The 24,233-nt window shown below is 38.9% G+C and overlaps 1 protein-coding gene across 4 annotated transcripts in view; it reads left to right on the top strand.

Annotated features, from left to right (window-relative positions):
* The window catches only part of RFC1 (replication factor C subunit 1), a 77,199-nt gene continuing 52,966 nt past the window's right edge, over positions 1–24,233 (top strand). The window contains exons 1-6 of one of the 4 annotated variants that reach the window (XM_059887863.1): positions 1–121; positions 13,226–13,445; positions 14,053–14,169; positions 14,350–14,478; positions 18,710–18,785; positions 22,212–22,334. Coding sequence is in view for 1 of the 4 variants with exons in the window: in XM_024993540.2 (XP_024849308.1) it covers positions 119–121; positions 14,350–14,478; positions 18,710–18,785; positions 22,212–22,334 (331 nt within the window). In the remaining 3 variants the exon portion in view is untranslated. Of the gene's footprint in view, positions 122–13,225; positions 13,446–14,052; positions 14,170–14,349; positions 14,479–18,709; positions 18,786–22,211; positions 22,335–24,233 lie in introns of those variants that run through there. The other 3 variants (XM_024993541.2, XM_024993540.2, XM_059887864.1) reach the window with 3 other exon arrangements.

The raw sequence follows: 24,233 nt of genomic DNA, 5'->3' as shown, positions 1-24,233 counted from the left end.
GCCTCGACCTCCTTCCACTTCGCGGGAGAAGTTGTTGGCGCGAATGGATCCCGAGCCCCGGTAACGGATTCCCCAGCCGGCCGGGCCTGCTTGCTCGCGCGTTCATCCGTGGGCTGCAATGGTGAGCCCTTGGGAAAGGCTTCGCGGCTGGGGGGCTGGGGAGAGTTCGCAGGCAGGGCGTGGACCTGGCTTTCCTGGCGTGGAGGGTCTGGGAGGACCGGGATGCGTGGCCCCGGAAGGAAACGAAGGCACGAAAGGGGCTAAAAACTGGGCTCCGGGCGCACAGCTTTCCTTCCACTGGGGGCTTCAGCTTTCGGCCGCAGCCAGCGCGCAGCGCTCTTGGTGCTGCGCGGCAGCTTCACATTTTCCCACTGTTGGGGGAAGGGAGGAAGGAAGGGAGTAATGAGGTGATTTGGGGGGCTCAGGGGTAAAGTTGCTTTTCCTGTTAAGTGTTGCCTCCAGCCTCTGTTTGAGTCCTGCCTAAAGCGTTGATTTCAAGCTTTGGGTGTCAGAGAAGAAGAATCGAACAAACTTCCTTTCTGATGAACGTTTCAGGCCTTCAACTTTCGTCTTTAACAACACCGCGAAATGCTCTCATGAATAAGTTTCTCAGCCTTCAGTTTTCGTACTTTGCTCATTAGCAGCTCCGCGAGGTGCTCATCAGCCGTTTTAAGATCGAGGGCACGGGGAGGATGTTTTATTGTGTTCAGATGAGTTCATAGAAATTAAAGGGATAATACGGTTTACAGGAGGGAGGGCAAACCTGGGAGGAGCAGCTGTAGTGCATTTGACAGCTGTCATCGCTTGTCACCTGATATTAAAAATAATCTTAAAAAAACCCTCAGTGCCTAATTCTGCATAAACCATATAAATAGTGAAATAATTATGCAGCCGTCAAAACAAAACATTCATGCTAGAATGGCAGTAGATACTAGTGTGTGTTTGAAATATTTTAATGTAAAGGATAGTTTATTGTGCTGCGTTAAGCTGGAGTCTACTTAATAATCAGACATTTTTTTTCAGTCATTTTATTTGTCACAGTGTCAACATTCTGGGCTGTGTGTGTGTAATTTTATGCCAGATTCGGAAACCTTACAGCCCTTTGTGTTTCTTCTCAGAGAAGGATGAAATAATGAAAACAGCGTAATAGCCAGCTTGTAGCAAGTATCTTCAGGTGGCTATGTGGGCTGTTTGTTTTACATGTCTTTTCTCATTTAAACCTCACAGCAATCCAGTTTTAAAGATGGTAAAGGGGGCCTTTAGAGTTTAAAACACTTTGTGATGTAACTAATAAATGGTTGAACTAGAGTTAGAACCTAGGTTTTTCTGACCACCACATTATGCCACCCTCCTAAAATGACTGTAATTAGTAATTACATTTTGGACTTAAGGCACTGCATGGTAATTGTGGAAAATTCTTAAGATTTGGAGTCTTGAAGGTAAGAGTGAGGCGATGTTTTGGTATTGCTCTGCCATTTAATGATGAAGTGGTTTTTGAGCAAGTAAATACCTTAACTTTAACCTCTTAAATTATGTTTCCTTAACTGTAGAGAGGGAGAAATACAGCTGCCTTGAGTGATTGTCTTGAAGGTTAAACAAAATCATAAATGTAAAGCTTCTCTTGTGGTCCCTGGCTTGTGGTAGGAAACATACAACTACATGACCAATGATCTGTATTTCTCAGGAAGGATTGTGTGGAACATTAAAGAGTTTAAGGGGCATCAGAGATACCTTTGATGTTGTCAGTTATGGAGAATGATAGCTTGTGTAGTCAACTTTTGATCATTCAGGTACTTTACATAATTGGTTCTTCTTAGTACTCCTGTTAAAGGTGCAGATGAAAAATAAAGCCCTTCTCAAAAAAAGTGGGAGTCAAAGGGATCGGTTTTGCTGTTTGTTTGTAAAGGGAAAAGATTCTATAAAGAACATAACAAGTTTGGATTTTATTGGTGTTTAGTTCTCTCTTTAGTACAAAAATGAGCAGATCCTCGACCAAAATTCTGTTCAATCTATGTTTATTAGACACCTGGAGAAGGCAATGGCACACCACTCCAGCACTCTTGTCTGGAAAATCCCATGGATGGAGGAGCCTGGTGGGCTGCAGTCCATGGGGTCGGGAAGAGTCGGACACGACTGAGCGACTGCACTTTCACTTCTCACTTTCATGCATTGGAGAAGGAAATGGCAACCCACTCCAGCGTTCTTGCCTGGAGAATCCCAGGGACTGGGGAGCCTGGTGGGCTGCTGTCTGTGGGGTCGCACAGAGTCGGACACGACTGAAGTGACTTAGCAGCAGCAGCAGCAGCACACAAGTTATATTGTACAGTAGTTTGTAACTTTGTTTGGATCACAGCTCTCCCTTTGATAATGTGGTGAATGGTATGCAAGTTTGCTGCCCACAGAAATACGTAAGGACATAAACACACCACTTAAGGGGATTCACATATCTTCTGAGGCCCTTCGATAGATGTAAGGTTAACAACTCTTGCCCTGGGAGCTGCATCTTTTTCTCAAATCTTTTCCAATTAAAAGTTATCAAAGGTGTAAAATACTGTGTATCTACAAAATGGAATACTGTGCAACCATCAAAAAGAGAAAACTTTGTGCCCTGATACAGAACAGTTGCCAAAATAATTCAGTGAAAAAAGAAGATACAAGACAGTATGTAAAATATGCTGCCAGTTTATTGTAGAAAAGGAGAGAAAAGAATATATACATATTTGCTTGAAGATGGGAAGGATACACAAGGCACTGATAACATCTGTTGCCTCCAAGATGGGAAATGTGTGTCTGAGAGGCAGGGTAGGAGGGAGACATTTTACCCTTTTGAATTTTTGAACCATGTGACTATAATGTCTATTAAAGGAATTGAAATGAAAATAAATAGAATAAAAAGTAGCCATGTAAATGATTTGGATTGCTATGAGGATTTAATTATTTGCTTAAAACATTAATAAAACTTGAGAGATGCCATTTAAAAAAGTCAACATTTAATTCATTGACTGTCATAGTTATTTATTGAAAATATGGAGAAGTTTGAATTAGACAGGCATGAGACTTGAGGGATGAGAGAGGTGAGAGCACATCTAAGCTGCTGCTTTGCCATATTCTAGGGGAGACCTTTCACATTGAAGTTTACTGCATGAATGCGTCCCTGGAGCAGTTGTCACCCTTTTGTATTAATAATGTAACTTTTGCCATTTGTACTAGTACTTGACGTATAAGACTCTTCTTTCCTTTCCAGGCTCATCTATCTGTTCTTTGAGTGTGTTAAGCTGGTTCTGTCTCAGCTTTTATTTTTATTTCCTCTCCTTGGGATACTCTTCCTCCTCTTGGAATACTCTGCCTTTTTCTCACTCATTCAAGTGTCAGTCATCACTTCCTCAGAGCTTTCCGCGTCATATCTAAGAAACCCATTACTTAATCCAGGGTCATGCAGATTTATGCTTCTATTGTCTTCTGACAATTTTATAGTTTTAGCTCTTAACATTTAGGACTTTGATCCATTTTGAGTTAATTTTTGTATATGGTGTGAAGTGGGGGGACGGGGTCCAAGTTTTTTTTTTTTTTTGCATGTGGGTCTCCAGTTGTTTCTGCACCACTTGCAAAGTATTCTTTTCTCATTGAATTGTCTTGGCTCCCTTGTCAAAAATCAGTTTACCGTAAGTGTGAAGGTTTCTTTCTGGACACTGAATTCTATTCCATTGATCTATGTGTTTTCCCTAAAGCCAGTAATGCACTGGCTTTATTACTGTAGCCTTGTGGCGCATTTTTAAATTGGGAGGTGTAAGTCCTTCAAATTAGACCTTTTTCAGGATTGTTTTGCCTGTTCTGGATCCCTTGAATTTCTAAAATATAAATTTTAGAATCAGCAAAGAAGCCAGCTAGGATTTTGTTAGGGATTGTATTGAATCTGTAAATCAATTTGGAAAGTATTGCCATCCTAACAACATAATGTCTTCTGATCCATGAATATGGGCTATCTTTCCATTTGTTTGTGTCTTCTTTAATTGCTTTATACAATATTTTATAGTTTTCAGAGTATGGATTTAACACTTCTGTCAAATTTATTTTTAAGTATTTTGTTCTTATTGATGATGCTATTTTGTTCTTATTGATGATGCTATAGATGGAATTGTTAATTTCATTTCTGGTTTGTTCTTGTGAAAAGTATAGAAATACAGTTGGTTTTAGTATATTGATCTTGTATCCTGCAACCTTGTAGAACTCATTTAAATTAGTTCTAACAGTTATTTTAGTAAATTCCTTAGGCTTTTCTTTATTTAAGATCATTTCAGCTGCAAATAAAAATAATTTTGCTTCTTTCTGCCCAATCTGGTATGCCTTTTATAATTTATTTTTGCCTAATGGGTTTCTTTTTTTTTTTTTTAACCAGAGTGTTGAATAAGAGTGGTGAGAATGGATCTCTCTCCTGAACTTAGGGAATTACATTCCAACAGCTTACCTGTCGTTTTTAAAGTATAAGGTTTTAATATAATTTAAAATTGTTTAATTTCATTTGTCTATTCTGTGCTGCTGTTAATATACAGTTTTAGTCAGATATATCATTTTGCATTTAACTCTTTTTCAGGATAATAGAGTTTTGCATTTGGATAGATTTTGTGATGTGTGTTGGTGATAATCAATTTCTGCTTGTGGATTTGGTGGATGAATTAAACATATTAATCAAAAATATTTGTATTTCTTTACTTTCAAAATAGAGAAGTAAAGCCAACCCCACAGAGCACTGCAGTGCTTATTTTGCATAAAATCCTGTACTCTTCAAAGTCAGTGAACAGAGTGCATGATATGGTTTCTCTTTGCATTTTTGGTAGACAGATATAACTTGTTGCTGGTTGAGCCCATGTGCAGTGGAAAAGTTACTAGCTGTTTGGTTATACTTCAAGGTAAATATGTATTAGCTTTTGTGCTTTGATCTTTTAAAGTTAAAAGGTCATTATGGTAGCTTCCTTTGTGCAGGTTTAGGAGTATTTATTGCAAAGATTTTTTTTTTTTTGTCTCTAACTCTACTAATAGATTTGTAATTAGCAGATTTGGAAACTTCTAAAAAATTAATAATTTTTTTTTTGAGTATTGGTGAGATCTGGTACTTTGTCTGGACTTAATGTCAGTTCAGTTCAGTCGCTCAGATCAGATCAGATCAGTCGCTCAGTCGTGTCTGACTCTTTGCGACCCCATCCAGCCATCTTATCTTCTGTCGTCCCCTTCTCCTGCTCCCAATCCCTCCCAGCATCAGAGTCTTTTCCAATGAGTCAACTCTTCGCATGTGGTGGCCAAAGTACTGGAGTTTCAGCTTTAGCATCATTCCTTCCAAAGAAATCCCAGGGCTGATCTCCTTCAGAGGGACTGGTTGGATCTCCTTGCAGTCCAAGGGACTCTCAAGAGTCTTCTCCAACACCACAGTTCAAAAGCATCAATTCTTCGGCGCTCAGCCTTCTTCACAGTCCAACTCTCACATCCATACATGACCACAGGAAAAACCATAACCTTGACTAGACAAACCTTTGTTGGCAAAGTAATGTCTCTGCTTTTGAATATGCTATCTAGGTTGGTCATAACTTTCCTTCCAAGGAGTAAGCGTCTTTTAATTTCATGGCTGCAGTCACCATCTGCAGTGATTTTGGAGCCCCCCAAAATAAAGTCTGACACTGTTTCCACTGTTTCCCCATCTATTTCCCATGAAGTGAGGGCCCCCGATGCCATGATCTTCGTTTTCTGAATGTTGAGCTTTAAGCCCACTTTTTCACTCTCCACTTTCACTTTCATCAAGAGACTTTTGAGTTCGTCTTCACTTTCTGCCATAAGGGTGGTGTCATCTGCATATCTGAGGTTATTGATATTTCTCCCGGCAATCTTGATTCCAGCTTGTGCTTCTTCCAGCCCAGCGTTTCTCATGATGTACTCTGCATATAAGTTAAATAAGCAGGGTGATAATATACAGCCTTGACGGACTCCTTTTCCTATTTGGAACCAGTCGGTTGTTCCATGTCCAGTTCTAACTGTTGCTTCCTGATCTGCATACATACCTCTCAAGAGGCAGGTCAGGCGGTCTGGTATTCCCATCTCTTTCAGAATTGTCCACAGTTTATTGTGATCCACACAGTCAAAGGCTTTGGCATAGTCAATCAAGCAGAAATAGATGTTTTTCTGGAACTCTCTTGCTTTTCCCATGATCCAGCGGATGTTGGCAATTTGATCTCTGGTTCCTCTGCCTTTTCTAAAACCAGCTTTAACATCAGGAAGTTCACGGTTCACATATTGCTGAAGCCTGGCTTGGAGAATTTTGAGCATTACTTTACTAGCATGTGAGATGAGTGCAATTATGCAGTAGTTTGAGCATTCTTTGCATTGCCTTTCTTTGGTATTGGAATGAAAACTGCCCTTTCCAGTCCTGTGGGCACTGCTGAGTTTTCCAAATTTGCTGGCATATTGAGTGCAGCACTTTCACAGCAGCATCTTTCAGGATTTGGAATAGCTCAACTGGAATTTCATCACCTCCACTAGCTTTGTTCGTAGTGATGCTTTCTAAGGCCCACTTGATCACACCATTGTGATTATCTGGGTCGTGAAGATCTTTTTTGTACAGTTCTTCTATGTATTCTTGCCATCTCTTCTTAATATCTTCTGCTTCTGTTAGGTCCATACCATTTCTGTCCTTTATCGAGCCCATCTTTGCATGAAATGTTCCTTTGGCGTCTCTGATTTTCTTGAAGAGATGTCTAGTCTTTCCCATTCTGTTGTTTTCCTCTATTTCTTTGCATTGATCGCTGAAGAAGGCTTTCTTATCTCTTCTTGCTATTCTTTGGAACTCTGCATTCAGATGTTTATATCTTTTCTTTTCTCCTTTGCTTTTCGCTTCTCTCCTTTTCACAGCTATTTGTAAGGCCTCCCCAGACAGCCATTTTGCTTTTCTGCATTTCTTTTCTATGGGGATGGTCTTGATCCTTGTCTCCTGTACAATGTCATGAACCTCAGTCGCTCAGTCCTGTCCAATTCTTTGAGACCCCATGAACCGCAGCACGCCAGGCCTCCCTCTCTATCACCAACTCCCAGAGTCCACCCAAATCCATGTCCATTGAGTCAGTGATGCCATCCAACCATCTTATCCTCTGTCCTCCCCTTCTCCTCCTGCCCTCAAACTTTCCTAGCATCAGGGTCTTTTCCAGTGAGTCAGCTCTTCACATCAGGTGGCCAATGTGTTGGAGTTTCAGCTTCAACATCAGTCCTTCCAGTGAATACCCAGAACTGAATTCCTTCAGGTTGGACTGGTTGGATCTCCTTGCAGTCCAAGGGACTCTCAAGAGTCTTCTCCAACACCACAGTTCAAAAGCGTCAATTCTGCGGCACTCAGCTTTCTTTATAGTCCAACTCTCACATCCATACATGACCACTGGAAAAACCATAGCCTTGACTAGACGGACCTTTGTTGACAAAGTAATGTCTGTGCTTTTTAATATGCTGTCTAGGTTGGTCATAACTTTCTTTCCAATGTATATGTATATTAAATTGCATTTGGGCTGCCTGATAGGCAATGCTTTTCTTTAATAGTGTTGTAGAATTGTTAGTTACACCTTAGGGTAGGAGAGTGCAACAGATCTTTCCCTTTTGCTTACATTTATGTGACTCAGCTGGTAAAGAATCTGCCTGCAATGTGGGAGACCTGGGTTCCATCCCTGAATTGGCAAGATCCCCTGGAGAAGGGAAAGGCTACCCACTCCAGTATTCTGGCCTGGAGAATTCCATGGGCTGTATAGTCCATGGGGTCACAAAGAGTCAGACATGACTGAACAACTTTCAATTCACTTCAAGAACGTCTTGTATTTCAAAGCATTTACTAGAAAATGTCTTGTTGGCGTTTTCAGTTTTTTCATCTATGAGTTAAAGTTAAAGAATGTCATAGACTTTGTTATGTGGATTAAATTATTTTTTTTTAATGTTTAAATCATTGTCTGGCACAGAGTAAGTCCTATTTAAGGGTTTGTTAAAAAAGTAAATAGGGACTTCCTTGGCAGTCCAGTGGCTCAGAACCTGCCTTCCAATGCAGGGGACGCAGGTTCAACTGCTGGTCCTGGAACTAGGATCCTGAATGTTGCAGCTAAGCCCTGGTGCTGCAGCTGCTGAGCCCACACTCTCTGGAGCCCACAAACCACAACTTGAGGGCCTGCATGCTGCAAAGAAGAGCCCATGGTGGAAGATCCCACATGCAGCAACAGAGATCCTGTGTGCCCCAGTTAAGACCCAACACAGCCAAGTAGATAAATAAATATTTTTTTTATAAAGTAAATGAAGCCCTAAATCAGGGCATTGGCAATAGAAATAGAAGAAAGAGGACAGCAGTATTCAGGAGCTTCTTAGATAGGATAGTGAGGTGGAGGGTCAGAATGAGGAGGAGAAACAGTGCCCATTTTTCTGTTTTGAGTGAATGCTGGTGCTGTGCATTGAGGTGGGAAATAGAAACAAGTGCCCCCAAAATCTGAGCTTGGTTTTGGATGTTATGAGTTGGAGGCATTTGGGGCATTTGGATAGAGGTGAAGATGACAGACTGTTTGGCTATGTGAATATGGAGCTCAGAGGTCTGGAGTAGACACAAGATTTAGGAGGCTCAGGTGGCTCGGTATTAAAGAATCCACCTGCTAAGCAGGAGACGTGGGTTCGATCCCTGAGTCAGGAAGATCTCCTGGAGAAGAAAATGACAACCCACTCCAGTATTCTTGCCTGGAAAGTTCCATGGACAGAGGAGCCTGGTGGGCTTTAGTCCATGAGGCCTCCAAGAGTTGGTCACGACTGAGCGACTAAATAGCAGCAGCAGTGTGTTTTTAAGGGGTACCTGATTTTGAGATGGATGTAAGTTAGCTTATGCAGTGTGAGTATGTGAATCAGAAGTTTTTAACTTAAAGTTCATGGAGAGCCATTAATAGGCTTTAGAGAAAAGCTGTAAGAAGAGTATTATACTAAAAGTGAAAGTATTTTGTTTTTTGTAGCCACAATACTCTAATATGACAAGAGTACCATATGATAGAAGAGTCAATTTGAATAATTTTCCTGGGAAATAGTACACAATAATGTTAATTTAATACCTGCTTAAAATTCCTTAAAACAAAGAGCAGTAAATAAAGTCATCCCCACAAATTAATCTCAAAGTTTATTTTAATAAGCAATCTTTAAAAACAAATCTACCATCAATTTCATTTTACACAGTTAAGAACCATTCTTTCTGAGCCCAGGTGTGAAGGTCAGTGACTTGGAAATAACCACTCATGTGTTTCACCATTATTAATTAAGCATCTGCTTATCTGAGGTGCTGGCCCTGTACTTGAGATACAGAGGTGAGTAAGATAGCAAGCCTCCTGTATGGAATTTATAGCAATGTGTTCAAACTCAGATTTCTATGAGTATCCAAAGTACCTCCTACTAATCGTTTTCGGGCCCATTTCAGGTCTGTCTTCTGTCCTTGAGGCTGTCTGTATTAGGTGCTCCTGGTGCTTTTACAGTTTTGTGATTAGCTCTGTCTTAGCACTCTTTTGTATTTAATTCTTCATATACTAATTTGTCTCCCAGGTAACTTTATGAGGTCTTTTTCCTGTTTGTGTCCTAAGTCCCTGGCATGGTGCCTGTCTGTAATCACATAAGGATCAAATGTATCAGGAATAATAAGGGAAAGGCCATATTGCCAGTGATGGGGTGTCAGGATCTATCAGGGCTTCCCTGATAGCTCAGTTGGTAAAGAATCCGCTTGCAATGCAGGAGACTCCAGTTCGATTCCTGGGTTGGGAAGATCTGCTGGAGAAGGAATAGGCTACCCATTCCAGTATTCTTGGGCTTCCCTTGTGACTCAGCTGGTAAAGAATCGCCTGCAATACGGGAGATCTGGGTTCGATCCCTGGGTTGGGAAGATCCCCTGGAGAAGGGAAAGGCTACCCACTCCAGTATTCTGGCCTGGAGAATTCCATGGACTGTTGTCACAAAGAGTTGGACATGACTGAGTGACTTTCACTTAGAATTATGGTAAAACGATGAGGGGGCAGTCGTGGTCAAGTAGAGAACTATGAAAGGAATTTGGAGTCAGAGGACCAGGTTGCAATCTGGGTGTGCCATCTCTGATCCCCACCAGAATCTTGTGAGGCAAGTGGCATTATGAGGAAATAGGGCCAGAAAAGTTAAGTAATTCATCCCAAGTGCCTGGTGCATGTGTGCTAAGTTGCCTCAGTTGTGTCTGACTCTTTGTAACGCTATGGATGGTAGCCCACCAGGCTCCTCTGTCCATGGGACTCTGCAGGCAAGAATACTGGAGTGGGTTGCCATGCCTTCCTCCAAGGGATCTTCTGACCCAGGATCGAACCCATTCTCTTCCATCTCCTGCATTGGCAGGCAGGTTCTTTACCACTAGCACCACCTGGGAAGCCCCCACATGTCCAGTAAAAGTGAAAGTCGCTCAGTCGTGCGACCCTGTGGACTATACAGTCCGTGGAATTCTCCAGGCCAGAATACTGGGAGTGGGTAACCTTTCCCTTCTCCAAACGATCTTCCCAACCCAGGGATCGAACCCAGGTCTCCCGCATTGTGGGCAGATTCTTTACCAGCTGAGCCACAAGGGATGCCCAAGAATACTGGAGTGGGTAGCCTATCCCTTCTCCAGTGGATCTTCTCCACCCAGGAATCGAACTGGGGTCTCTTGCATTACAGGCAGATTCTTTACCAACTGAGCTATCAGGGAAGCCCAAGGGTCTAGTAGTAAGTGGCAAAACTGACTAAAAGCTTATGTTTGTCAGACTTAATTCTACTTACTTATCTATAAAATGGAGATAATTCATTCTATTTGCCTTTATACCTCATAGAATTGTCAAAAGAGATAAATCTGTGTCCAGTAGCTGTAAGTAGAAGTGTGAAAAACTTGTTGCTGTTAGCTGTCTGTGCTAAAATTTGTTTTAATGTTTATGTGATTTTTGCCTAAATCTTTTGCTTTATTTAAACTGTCATGTTCAATTAATAACTATTTAAAAAGAAAGTAAGAGTTAATTACTACTCTTTTGGTTTCCCCAAATAAAAATGTTTCTTTTACCATTTCTTTTAGAAGTGAAATCCTGGGACAAAGGGTATGCACATTTAAAATTTTGATAAGTGTTGGATTGTCTTGGAAAGGTTATACCAATTTTTACTTTTATTAGCAGTGTAGTGTGTGAGAATCTGTTTCTCCACACCTTTGACATACCTGAACGTGATGAATCTTTTAACACTTAGAGAACAGTAATCAAGTTCCAATTTATTATTTGTCAGGTTGAGCATCTTTTATTGTTTGGTTATTTGCATTTCTTTTATAATTTGTCTGCTGGTAACTTTTATCCATTTTTTCTACTGGATTATCTTTTATTGATTTGTAGGAGCCCTCATATATAATGTGTGGTAGATATTTTCATGTTAGTTATTTTTTAACTGTTTATGATATCTTTTATTTTTATGTAGTCAAATTTTTCTTTCTTAATGGGTAGTTTCTAGTCTTGATGTTCTGCTTGGAAGGACTTCCCTTTGCTAAGATTATAAAAATAAATTTAAAAACGTGTTCCTTTTTCTACTCATATGCTGAGCAAAAATTATTCTGTGCAGGTAAGAGTGATGTTTAGATCCATTATTTGGGAATTTGATTAGTCACTAGTCTTGTTCTTTATTTGATGAAATCTTTAAAGACGTGGAATACCAGGTAGGGACTCTTAATAAAGAGTAAGGTAAAGTCATGATATAAATTAAAGTCAAATTGGTGACCTTTTTCTCTTAGATGTTTATACACCAGATGGCTGCTCACTTTGGAGGTAACTCCTAAAAAAGTGTGAGTAGAATGACTTTCATTCCAATGAAAATTCTTTTTCAAAGGTTTAGATTTTTAGTAGATATTGAGTTAAGATCAGGATGCTGTAATTTAAGTGTTCTGCTGCCGTCAGTGTAAGGGCATGGGGAGTGGGAAAGTAGGGTAGAGTACAGGGAGAGGAAAGGGGTTGTGAATAGGAAGAATTACTTAGGAAGAAAAGGTTACAAAAATGCTTAGGATTGGCAGTGTGGTACAGACAAAAGTCAGAGAGCTCAATGTTACCAGTAGTTCCATTTCCTGAATTATGTTTTGTTTTCTCTTTGTGGTTTTAAGTATTTGTGGTTCCATCACAGATGGAAAACCACCACCGACTTTAAGCTGTTTATTAATGTTCAGTTTTGAACTGTGGTGCATGCGTGCTGTGTGTGTGTATTTGAAAAATCACACTATTTGAAGACTCACTTGGTAATTTCAAAAGTGAAACTCCAATGTGAAACTCTCATTTCCTCCAGAGGCAATAAAGTAAGTAGTTGTCAGCCTCAAATTCAATTCTTTGCAAATTATACGGAAGACTGTGGCTTTCTGGCTTTCTTTATTATCTATTTTTTCTTAGCAACTGACACAAATGTCTCAGTTTCATAGCTAAGATACCATTTTGCGAACAATATATCTTAGATTTTATTAGGATGGATTTGTGACTTTTTAATATTAGGAAATTTACAGAAGAGGGTATAAAACCAGGGAAGTCTGTAACCTTTCAAAAAAATTTAACATGTCTGTGTATCTCGTTTATCTGTTTTCTTTATTGACTTAACCACAAAGCTATGTGTTTCTGTGTTTGCAGAACACACTTATTTGGGATTTTTGACATTTTGAGAGAGTGACAATTACCGCCAGGATCGAGGAAAAACATTGTTACCTTTCTTACACTTGACAAAGTACTTTTAACAGGTATTTTCCTCACTACAGTAAAGAGAGAGAGCTTGGAACTGGCAAAAAAAATTGAAGACTCAGGATTATAAACATTGAGGATAGGAATAGGGAAAATAGTTCAACTGCCTCTTGAACCCAGTTCTTTGGAATTCAGATCCTAAATTCTCATATTCTGTGTTCCTTATTCCCTTCCTTTCCTGTGAGTAGAGAACTGTAGGTGGAGAACTGTAGGTGGATATGGAGGGATAATAGTACATAAATGAGGGAGAAGGGAAGCTTTTTACTGAGTCAGAATTGTGACAGATGCATAATTAATCCTCATGAAGTGTAAGGAGTATTCGTCTCACTTTACTGATGAGAAAACAGATTAAAAGTCAGGGTCATCCCTTGGTCCAATGGAAAGTGCTAGAGCAGAGATTCATACCAGGGATTTCTTACTCTAAGGGCTATTACCTTTTCTCTACACCACAGTTTATTCAGAGCTTAAATCTAAAAGTCCATCCTAAAGAACATCAATCCTGAATATTCATGGAAAGGACTGATGTTGAAGCTGAAACTCCAATACTTTGGCCACCTGATGCTGGGATTCATTTGAAAAGACCCTGATGCTGGGAAAGATTGAAGGCAGGAGGAGAAGGGGACGACAGAGGATGAGATGGTTGGATGGCATCATCGACTCAATGGACATTAAGTAAACTCCGGGAGTTGGTGATGGACGGGGAGGCCTGGTGTGCTGTAGTCCATGGGGTCGCAAAGAGTCAGACACGACTGAGAAACTGAATTGCACTGAAAATCTAAAAGTGTAGGAAGAATATATATCATAAGAAAGATGAATGATATTAATTATAAATTACATTGTAAAAGTATGATTATTACAAATGTATGATAAATTACATTGTAAATATATGATTAATTTGACAGTAATTGAAGCAAGTGTAATCAAAAATTTTCCTTTGGAATTTGGAAAAATCATGTAACGGGAAATAATTTCAAAGTTCTTAGTTATTAAGGTCTTAAATGTTCAGGGTTGTAAGAGTTATTCTTCTCTCAAACTGGAGTATAACTTCCATAGGCAAGGATTATGTTCTTCAACTCTTTGTCTTTTCCCCTAGTGTGTCTATGACGATGGGATATGTGCAGGCATAATCAATAAATGCTTGTTACTTGCCTCCTTTAACGGTGCTGTTTTTAGCAAAAATTTCCTTTGTTAATTTTTGCCCTGTTTTTGGCCAGATTCTGAGAATTAAAATTACTTTTCATTAGGCACATTATTGAATCTTTTTGCCTGTGCTGCTCAGCTTGTAGGATCTTAGTTCTCCAACCAGGGATCGAACCCGGGGCCTTAGCAGTAAAAGCTCGGAGTTCTTACCACTGGACCACCAAGGAATTCCCTAGACTCATTATTTTTAACTCAGGTAATTTTATCAGTTAATTTTTGCATATAAAAAGGATGCTGCTGCACACTTGGAGCCATATCATTATGAAAACATGATTGAGAGTACACCAGTGTGTATGTAGAGTTGTTCCTTTTTACAATTGAGATTAGAATTTTGTGCAGTTAATGTTTGTTTATGAATCTCCTTTTTTGCTTCTAGGATATTCGAAAATTCTTTGGGGTTATACCAAGTGGAAAGAAACTTGTAAGTGAAACAGTAAAGAAGAATGAGAAAACAAAGTCTGCTGAAGAAAGTTTAAAAGCAAAGAAAGGAATAAAGGAAATCAAGGTCAGTTTTCCAGATGCAGTGTTGAATTGTATAAAATAAACTCAGTTCTGAGATGTGATATATTGAAAGCCTTAAGTAAATATAAATTTCAACTCATTTAGCAGAAAAAGAAGAAAAGTAATAAGGTCTTACTTATTTCTAGTTAATACATCTTACTGCATCTATAGTTTGGTGTTTTCGTTAACTGATTTAGCTAAAACTTAACCAAAGTTTGCTCATAAAGACATAAGCTCCAGTATTGGGCTTCTCGTGAAGGAAGGCTTTGGAGGAAAGCTTTATTCTTTTTCCTGTCCTCCTTGGGCTTCATAGAATTTAAGATCTAATATCACTATGATAAGCAGGCAGTGGCGTCAGTAGTGTATTTGAGTTAATATTGTTCCTCTTTGTGTAAAATGTGAGAATTTTGCAACTCAACAGGTCGGTTTACTACCACCCCATCCTTTATGCCATAATTGGCATATGAATTATATCTATATATGTTAATACTCCACATTCAATATAATAATTATTGCTCTAAACCAACATTATTTTAAAGGAATAAACAGAGGAAAATTGGTTTGTGACTACATACGGTGATGGATGTTAACTAGACTTATGATCATTTTACAATATATATAGATGTTGAATCATCATGTTGTATACCTGAAACTAATATAATGCTTCATGTCAATTATATCTCAATAAAAACTTACTTTGTAAATAAGATAAAAATAATTAAACAATATTTTAAAAACATGAGTAAAATTACAAATGCATGTAATTAAACTGTCGTTAAAATACCAATAAATTATAATTTAAACACATAAATTAACTTTTTAAATTTCCTAGGTGAGACTAAAATAAAAATCTCAGTCTTTTGCTGTCAAAAAAAAAAAAAAAGAGGAAGATTGATCTTTTGTATTTAACCATATATTGGCCACTTCTGGTGTTTTCATTTCTTATCAAAGATCTGAATTTCCATCTACTATAATTTTCTTTAATTAATATTTTTATTTATTTAATTATTTAAATGCACCCAGTCTTAGTTGCAGCACACAGGATCCTTTCGATCTTTGTCGGCAGCATGCAGGATCTTTAGCTGTGGCATGCAAATTTTTAGTTATTGCATGTAAAATCTAGTTCTCTGAGCGAGGATTGAACCCAGACCCCCTGCATTGGGAGTATGGAGTCTTAGCCACTGGACAACCAGGGAAGTCCCTTATTCCATTTTCTGTAAATCTGAAGAATTTTCTTAAGCATTTCTTGTAGAATAGGCTTGGCAGCAAATTCTGTAAGTTTTTGTTTATCTAAAAATGTCTTTATTTTGTCTCCGTTCTTGATATTTTTGCTGGATATAGAGTTTTGGATTGATAGTTTTTGTTTCAGCACTGTAAAGGTGTTCCATTCCTTGTTTTTGGTCTCCATTTTTTTCTGGTGAGATGTTAGCAGTCATTTATATTGTTTTCTCTTGTATGTATTGTATTATTTTCTCATGCTTTTGAGTTTCAGCCTTGCCCATGGTGTACTTGGGTGTAGTTTTTTTTTATACTGTTTAGGGTTTCTGAGCTTCTGAGTCTGTAAATTTATATCTTTTTTTGAATTTGGTAATTTTTTACCATTGTTTCTTCAAATATATTTCTGCTTTATTCTCTCCTCTTCTTAGAAGAGTCCTTATATATATACACACACACGCATACACGCATATGCCCCCCCCACACATATGTATCTATATTAGAATTTTGGAATTGCACTACAGATAATTGAGGCTTGTGGTTGTTTAGTCCCTCAGTCGTGTCTTACTCTGCGATCCCATGGACTGTAGCACGCCAGGCTTCCCTGTCCTTCACTCCCAGAGTTTGCTCAAACTCATGCCCATTGAGTCAGTGATGCCATCTAACCATCTCATCCTCTGTCATCCCATTCTCCTCCCACCTTCAATCTTTCCCAGCATCAGGGTCTTTTCAGATGAGTTAGTTCTTTACATCAGGTGGCCAAAGTATTGGAGTTGCAGCTTCAACATCAGTCCTTCCAATGAACACCCAGGACTGATCTCCTTTAGGATGGACTGGTTGGATCTCCTTGCAGTCCAAGGGACTCTCAAGAGTCTTCTCCAACACCACAGTTCAAAAGCATCAATTCTTCAGTGCTCATCTTTATAGTCCAACGCTAAAATCCATACATGACCACTGGAAAAACCATAGCCTTGACTAGACAGACCTTTGTTGACGAAGTAATGTCTCTGCTTTTGAATATGCTGTCTAGGTTGGTCATAACTTTCCTTCCAAGGAGTAAGTGTCTTTTAATTTCATGGCTGCAGTCACCATCTGCAGTGATTTTGGAGCCCAAAAAAATAAAGTCTGCCACTGTTTCCACTGTTTCCTCATCTATTTGCCATGAAGTGATGGGACCCGATGCCATGATCTTTGTTTTCTGAATGTTGAGCTTTAAGCCAACTTTTTCACTCTCCACTTTCACTTTCATCAAGAGGTTTTTTAGTTCGTCTTCACTTTCTGCTATAAGGGTGGTGTCATCTGCATATCTGAGGTTATTGACATTTCTCCCAGCAATCTTGATTCCAGCTTGTGCTTCTTCCAGTCCAGCGTTTCTCATGATGTACTCTGCATAGAAGTTAAATAAGCAGGGTGACAATATACAGCCTTGACGGACTCCTTTTCCTATTTGGAACCAGTCTATTGTTCCATGTCCAGTTCTAACTGTTGCTTCCTGACCTGCATACAAATTTCTCAAGAGGCAGGTCAGGCGGTCTGGTATTCCCATCTCTTTCAGAATTGTCCACAGTTTATTGTGATCCACACAGTCAAAGGCTTTGGCATAGTCAATCAAGCAGAAATAGATGTTTTTCTGGAACTCTCTTGCTTTTCCCATGATCCAGCAGATGTTGGCAATTTGATCTCTGGTTCCTCTGCCTTTTCTAAAACCAGCTTTAACATCAGGAAGTTCACGGTTCACATATTGCTGAAGCCTGGCTTGGAGAATTTTGAGCATTACTTTACTAGCATATGAGATGAGTGCAACTGTGCGGTAGTTTGAGCATTCTTTGCATTGCCTTTCTTTGGGATTGGAATATTTTTAGTTTTTTGAAAAACCTCCATACTGTTTTTCATAGTGGCTGCTCCAATTTACAGTTCCACCAACATTGCACAAGGGTTCCCTTTTATCCACATCCACACCAGCGTTTGTGATCTCTTTATCTTTTTGATGATGGGTCTGGCCTAGTCTTCAGGGTTTCTCAGGTGGCACTCTAGTGGTAAAGAACCTGTGTGCCAGTGCAGGAGACCTGAGAGATGTGGGTTCGATCTCTGGGTTGGAAAAATACCCTGGAGAAGGAAATGGCAACCCACTCCAGTATTCTTATTTGGAAAATCCACATGGACAGAGGAGTCTGGCGGGCTACAGTCCATAAGGTAGCAAAGAGTCGGACATGACTGAAATGACTTAGCATGCACGCACACACTGGCTTATTCTTTAGCCTCTGCTACTGCTGCTGCTAAGTCGCTTCAGTCGTGTCCGACTCTGTGCGACCCCACAGACGGCAGCCCACCAGGCTCCCCATCCTCAGGATTCTCCAGGCAAGAACACTGGAGTGGGTTGCCATTTCCTTGCTTCCCTTGTGGCTCAGACAGTAAAGTGTCTTCCTCAGTGCAGGAGACCTAGGTTCAATCCCTGGGTCGGGAAGATCTCCTGGAGAAGGAAATAGCAACCCACTCCAGTACTCTTGCCTGGAAAATTTCCGTGGACTGAGGAGTTTGGTAGGCTATAGTCCATGGGGTCGCAAAGAGTTGGACACGACTGAGCAACTTCATTTTCACTTTCTCCAATGCATGAAAGTGAAAAGTGAAAGTGAAGTCACTCAGTCGTGTCCGACTCCACATGACCCCACAGATGGCAGCCTACCAGGCTCCTCAGTCCATGGGATTTTCCAGTCAAGACTACTGGAATGGGGTGCCATTGCCTTCTCCATTCTTTAGCCTAATTAGGGGATTATTGACATTTGGGGTGAGATAATTCATTATTGTGAAGGACTGTCCTGTGCATTGTAGAATGTTTAATAGCATCCCTTATCTACCCGTTATATACCTGTAACACCCCGACCCCAGTATGACAAGTGAAAATGTTTCCTGTAGGGGCAGGGTTTCTCTGGTTGTGAACTATTGAGCTCAAATCTAACAAGGAAAAAATAGGTAAGTTATATAGGCTTCCTTGTATTCTAACTATACTGTGATGTTTATAGGTAAATAGTTCTTGTAAAGAAGATGAATTCAAGCCGAAGCAGTCAAACAAGAAAAAGAGGATCATCTATGATTCGGGTAATATTTCTTTTCAGGAGTTTTCAAGTTTAAAAATTTTCATTTTGTATCTGTTAGAGCTGATGTTCTGTATAATGTTAATAGGTGCTGTGAGAAGAGGCTCTGTGTTCAAGTAAAGTTGAAAACAACTTTTATTATTACTAGAGAATTTATCAGAGCTGAAATATGTTAATAAAGTTTTGTTCTGTAGAGAGGTGGTATATATGGCATGTCTGAAACTTACTTTGAATATGCTAAAGTATTTGTATTAACTTCTCTTTCAGCTGAGGTTCTTGGAAACTGAATTTGAAAAAGAGTGCCATAAAATGTTGCTTTACAAACGAAGATCTAAAACTTCATTTTTATCCTTTTGATTTGGTCCTTTTTTGTTGCAGTTAAAAAGAAACAAACACACTTTAAAAACTTTGACTATAAGATTGACTTAAAAAATATGAGGGTTGGGGTTCTGACACCCCTTGCAATTGAAAATCTACATACAACTTTTGATTCCCCCAAAACTTAAATACTAATAGCCTACTGTTGATTAGAAACCTTGCCAATACCATAAACTATCAGTTAACACATATTTTGTATGTTATATGTATTTTATACTGTATTCTTGCAATAAAGTAAGCTGCTGCTAAGTCACTTCAGTTGTGTCCGACCTTGTGTGACCCATAGACGACATCCCACCAGGCTCCCCTGTCCTTGGGATTCTCAAGGCAAGAACACTGGAGTGGGTTGCCATTTCCTTCTCCGGTGCAGGAAAGTGAAAAGTGAAAGTGAAGTTTCTCAGTCGTGTCTGACTCTTAGCGACTCCATGGACTGCAGCCCACCAGGCTCCTCCGTCCATGGGATTTTCCAGGCAAGAGTACTGGAGTGGGATGCCATTGCCTTCTCCGATAAAGTAAGCTAGAGAAAAGAAAATGTTATTAAGGGAATCTTAAGAAAAATACATTTATAGTACTATACTGTATTTATTGATACTATAAGTTTATGTCATCTGTTTACAAGATGAATCTCAGTACCTACATCAATCTTGTCTAATATAATACAAAATAAAATACTCTAGATGTTATATGTATTACTACACTCTATTATAATACAGATGTAGATGTTGTACGTATTACTAACTTTTGACATCAGAAATGAAAAGATAATGTGAAAAGGAAATTCATATTTACAGGTATAACAATTCATGCTTTAATAATGAAGAAGTAGCAGTATGATTGTTTAATGGTAGCCTGGTGTAATTGATAGGATTGCTTCATGATAGCCTAGCCTATGCACTAATGAATCTGTTAACAAAATTTTGGCATACAGTATGACTGTAACACGGTCATATTCATAATACAGTATTGGAAACATTGTTACATAAAAAGAAAATCCACTTACCTGTTATGATAAATAGGCTGTTATGCAGTTTACCCAGTTACAGAGAGGCATACTTTATAGTAGTGTAATTCTTTGAAAGCAATGTTATAAAACAGAAAACTAATACAGATTAATTTTATATGAAAGATCACCTCATACCTATGTAGAGTATCTACATATATTTCATGCATTCATGACATACCTTTTTCTTAAATTTTTTTTAATATTTCTAAGCTATGTGGTTTGTCTGTTTTTTCAAATTGTTGCAAATCTCCAAAATTTTTTTCAACATATTTATTTGAAAAAAATCTGTGTAGAAGTGGACATGTGCAATTCAAACCCATATTCAAGGGTTAATTGTATTTTTAAGATAGGGAACATACATTTTTATGCGTTCCTTTTATGGTATGCTAAAATAATGGTAAAAGTTTTAGATTTTGATTTTTTTGGAGAAGATCTATTCAGTATGAATTCTTAGAATTAAGAATGTAACCTAAGGAAGCATTTATAGATTATCAGGATTTTGACAGTGATAGCAAAGTTTCTAAAAAAGTAGTTGAATGTTTATAGTGAGTCTTTTACTGCTGTATATAATAAAGAATTTCAAATAAGTACATATCCCTATTCCCCAAAAGTTTACATCTTTTGGGAAAGTGGAAATATAATTGATACATTTTAGAACTGTATGAGCCAGGATTTATAAAAGCATGGTGAGAGGAAGAGGAAGGACACTGAAATTTCTGAAACTCCTGTTTTGTACCAGACATATACTAGGTATTTATACTTTGTCTTGATTTGTATTTAAGTGCTCTGGGTAATTAGACTGTGGTAGACAGAATAATCGGAGAAGACAATGGCACCCCACTCCAGTACTCTTGCCTGGAAAATCCCATGGACGGAGGAGCCTGGTAGGCTGCAGTCCATGGGGTCGCTAAGAGTCGGACACGACCGAGCAACTTCACCACTGAGCGACTTCACTTTCACTTTTCACTTTGATGTATTGGAGAAGGAAATGGCAACCCACTCCAGTGTTCTTGCCTGGAGAATCCCAGGGACGGGGGAGCCTGGTGGGCTGCCGTCTATGGGGTTGCACAGAGTCGGACACGACTGAAGCGATTTAGCAGCAGCAGCAGATATCTTTAGCAGTCCCTAAAGATGCCCACACCCTAATTACTAGAACCTGTGAATATGTTCAGTTGTATGGCAGAAGAGGTGATATTAAAATTATAGGTGACATTAAGGTTGATAATCAGTTGACCTTAATGTAGGGAGATTATCTGGATGGGCCCAGTGTAGTCACAAAGAAGAGCAAGGCAGAAGAGGTTTAGAAATTGACTGTGGAAGGAGGTCAGAAAACTGGAGAGATGGCAGTGTGAGAAGGACTTGGCCTAATGATGGGGTCTTTGAAGATGGAGGAAGGGAGGGGGCTATGAGCTGAGGAATGCTTGCAGTCACTAGAAACTGGAAAAGGCAAGGAAATGGATTCTTCCGTATAGTATCCAGAAGGGATCACAGCAGTCCTAATGCTTGATTTTAATTCAGAGACCCAAGTTGGGTTTCTGACCTCCAGAGCTGGGAATAATACATTTGTGTTGTTTTAAGCGAGTAAGTTTGTGTTGATTTGTTACCACAGCAATAGAAAGGCTTAACCACTGGGTAGTGATAATCTATCAGAATTTAAAAAAGAGATTTGTTTGGAAAAGAATCTTGATTAATTAAAAGGACTTGATTAATAATAATCACTTTAATTCCCTGGTAGTCTAGTGGTTAGGACTTGGTGCTTTCACTGCTGTGGGCTCAGGTTCGATCCCTGGTTGAGCTAAGATCCCACAGGCTGTGTTTCATGGGAAATAAAATAAAATAAAATAAAAACCCCACTTTAAAAGCACACTATATGGGGGTAGGGTGGGAGGGAGGTCCAAGAGGATGTATGAATATAGCTGATTCACTTGTTAGCAGAAACTAACACAAGGTTATAAAGCAGTGATATATTCCAGTAAAAAACTTAAAAATAAAAGCACACTATATTCATACTATTTCGTTTCAGAGTTTTTATTTTCCTCTTGTATTCAGATTCAGAATCAGAGGAAACAGTACAGGTAAAAAATGCCAAAAAGCGACCGGAAAAATTGCCACGGTCTTCTAAACTTGCTAAAATCCAACAGCAGGATCCTGTTACCTACATTTCAGAAACAGGTAAGGGAACTAAATATGTTTGTTTTAGAGACAAGTGCAAGGTGTCTTGTGTTCTTGAGCTTCTCTTGGTATCTAAATGTATCTCCTTCACTTTGAACCGAACTTCAGTTGCCTTTTTCTCTGTGTAGAATTGTACTTAGCAGGGGAAAGCTGTAATTATCTTTGGCATTTCCTGTGAGTTCAGGCCCAGTAACAGGGTAGTTGTTTCTTGGAATTTTTTTTAAAGTGCTCAATATCAAACCATATATGTTGATACTATGTCTTGAATCATATATTAAACTATTATTGGGTTGTTTAAAAACTTTGGTGTTTTTTTTTTACCTTTTTAAGTCGTAACAATCTTAAGTATATAATGACTATGCAAATTTGTGCCTTCTAATCTATAATCTTGTGACTTGAATTCCTTATATTCTCTGGTGACCCTAAAGATTTAATAGTGGCTTTAAAAATATGCTTGTTTTTGTGTTTATATTTATTTGATCTGTTTTGAGTGGTCCAAAAATAAGACATTTATAAATGTACACTAACCTTAAGATGTCATAGTATAAATAATTGTCATAGTATATAAATAATTGCAGTATTCTTTTATAGTGAGAGGCCCTGAATTACATTGTCATCTTAGGGGAAAAAAACTTAGGATGGATTGTTATAAAGTCATTTTGATCTGAGCATTGTTAACTCCTAGAGGAGACTGTCTTCAAATTCACAGAGCCTATTGAATCAGTTCCTAATAAAAATGCTTGGGGGCCATGAGAGCATCTGATATACCTCATTGGTTTATTCATCTTGAGGAAAACCTCTGGCAGCATTATTTTTAGCACTCAGCTACTTGTGTTGCCAGTGAAGTGAATACACCTGGTTTGAAGAGATAGGGTAAAAACCACATAATTATTTTGGGACAGCATGTTGCAACTTGTATTCAGCAGGCTTTTATTGATTGTCTTTTCCATCCTGTTTACTAGGTGCTGGGGATATAAAGGTAGGACTAAAGACTGCTAACTACTGTAGGAATTGCCTGAGGCTGCAGTATGCATTAGTTAGCATTAGTTAGAGAGCTTAATGGAGAGGGTAAGATTTGGTCTAATCCTTGAAGGATGAGCAGGTGATGGAAGGAAAGAATATGTCTGGTTGTTGTTTAATCTCTCAGTTGTGTCTGACTTTTGCTACCCAATGGACTGTAGCCTGTCATGCTCCTCTGTCCATGGGATTTCCCAGGTAAGAATACTGGAGTGGATTGCCCTTCTTTTCTCCAGAGGAATCTTCCTGACCCAGGGGTCAAACCCATGTCTCCTGCATTGGCAGGCAGATTCTTTACCACTGAGCCACCAGGGAAGTCCTTCTGGTTAATAGGATGGGATTATTTAAGACAGAGCATCCAGCACAAGGCTTGATACGTTCGTAGGACCCCAAAGAGATTGCTTGCCCACATGATGAGAAATAATGAGTGGTATATGAGGCCAATTTAGGGAAGACCTTGAAAACTAGGTGGAAGAATTTAGTTTAATGTAGCAGGGAAAATGGAAAAATAATAATTGAGGAGGCTGAGACTCTTACGGTAATCTATGAGTGAAGTAATAAGTATTTTAAAAAGGTACCAATAGTAAGGGACTGATCTATAAACATTTGAGAGATGAGTTATAGATTAGGTTTTTGGATTGCCTGTGGTTCAGCCATGCTGTCTATGATTTACTACTAGGATAATTGGAAAGTTGATGTTATTATCCTGCTTATGTTTAATTTTTTTTTGTTATTTTCTAGCATCAGCTTTATTGAGATAGAATTCACATACCCTCCAATTCACCTTTCATATTTTAGTGTTACTGGAATTTTATTATTTATTACATGTTTGAGCTGGTACTTGAGAGCATGAAGGTACCCATGGTAGACAAATTGGTCAGT

Source organism: Bos taurus, chromosome 6 (assembly GCF_002263795.3).
Source record: "Bos taurus isolate L1 Dominette 01449 registration number 42190680 breed Hereford chromosome 6, ARS-UCD2.0, whole genome shotgun sequence".
In the NCBI taxonomy this organism is placed as follows: Eukaryota; Metazoa; Chordata; class Mammalia; order Artiodactyla; family Bovidae; genus Bos; species Bos taurus.
The sequence above is the reverse complement of the archived record's forward strand: the minus strand, read 5'-3'. Positions and strand labels throughout refer to the sequence as shown.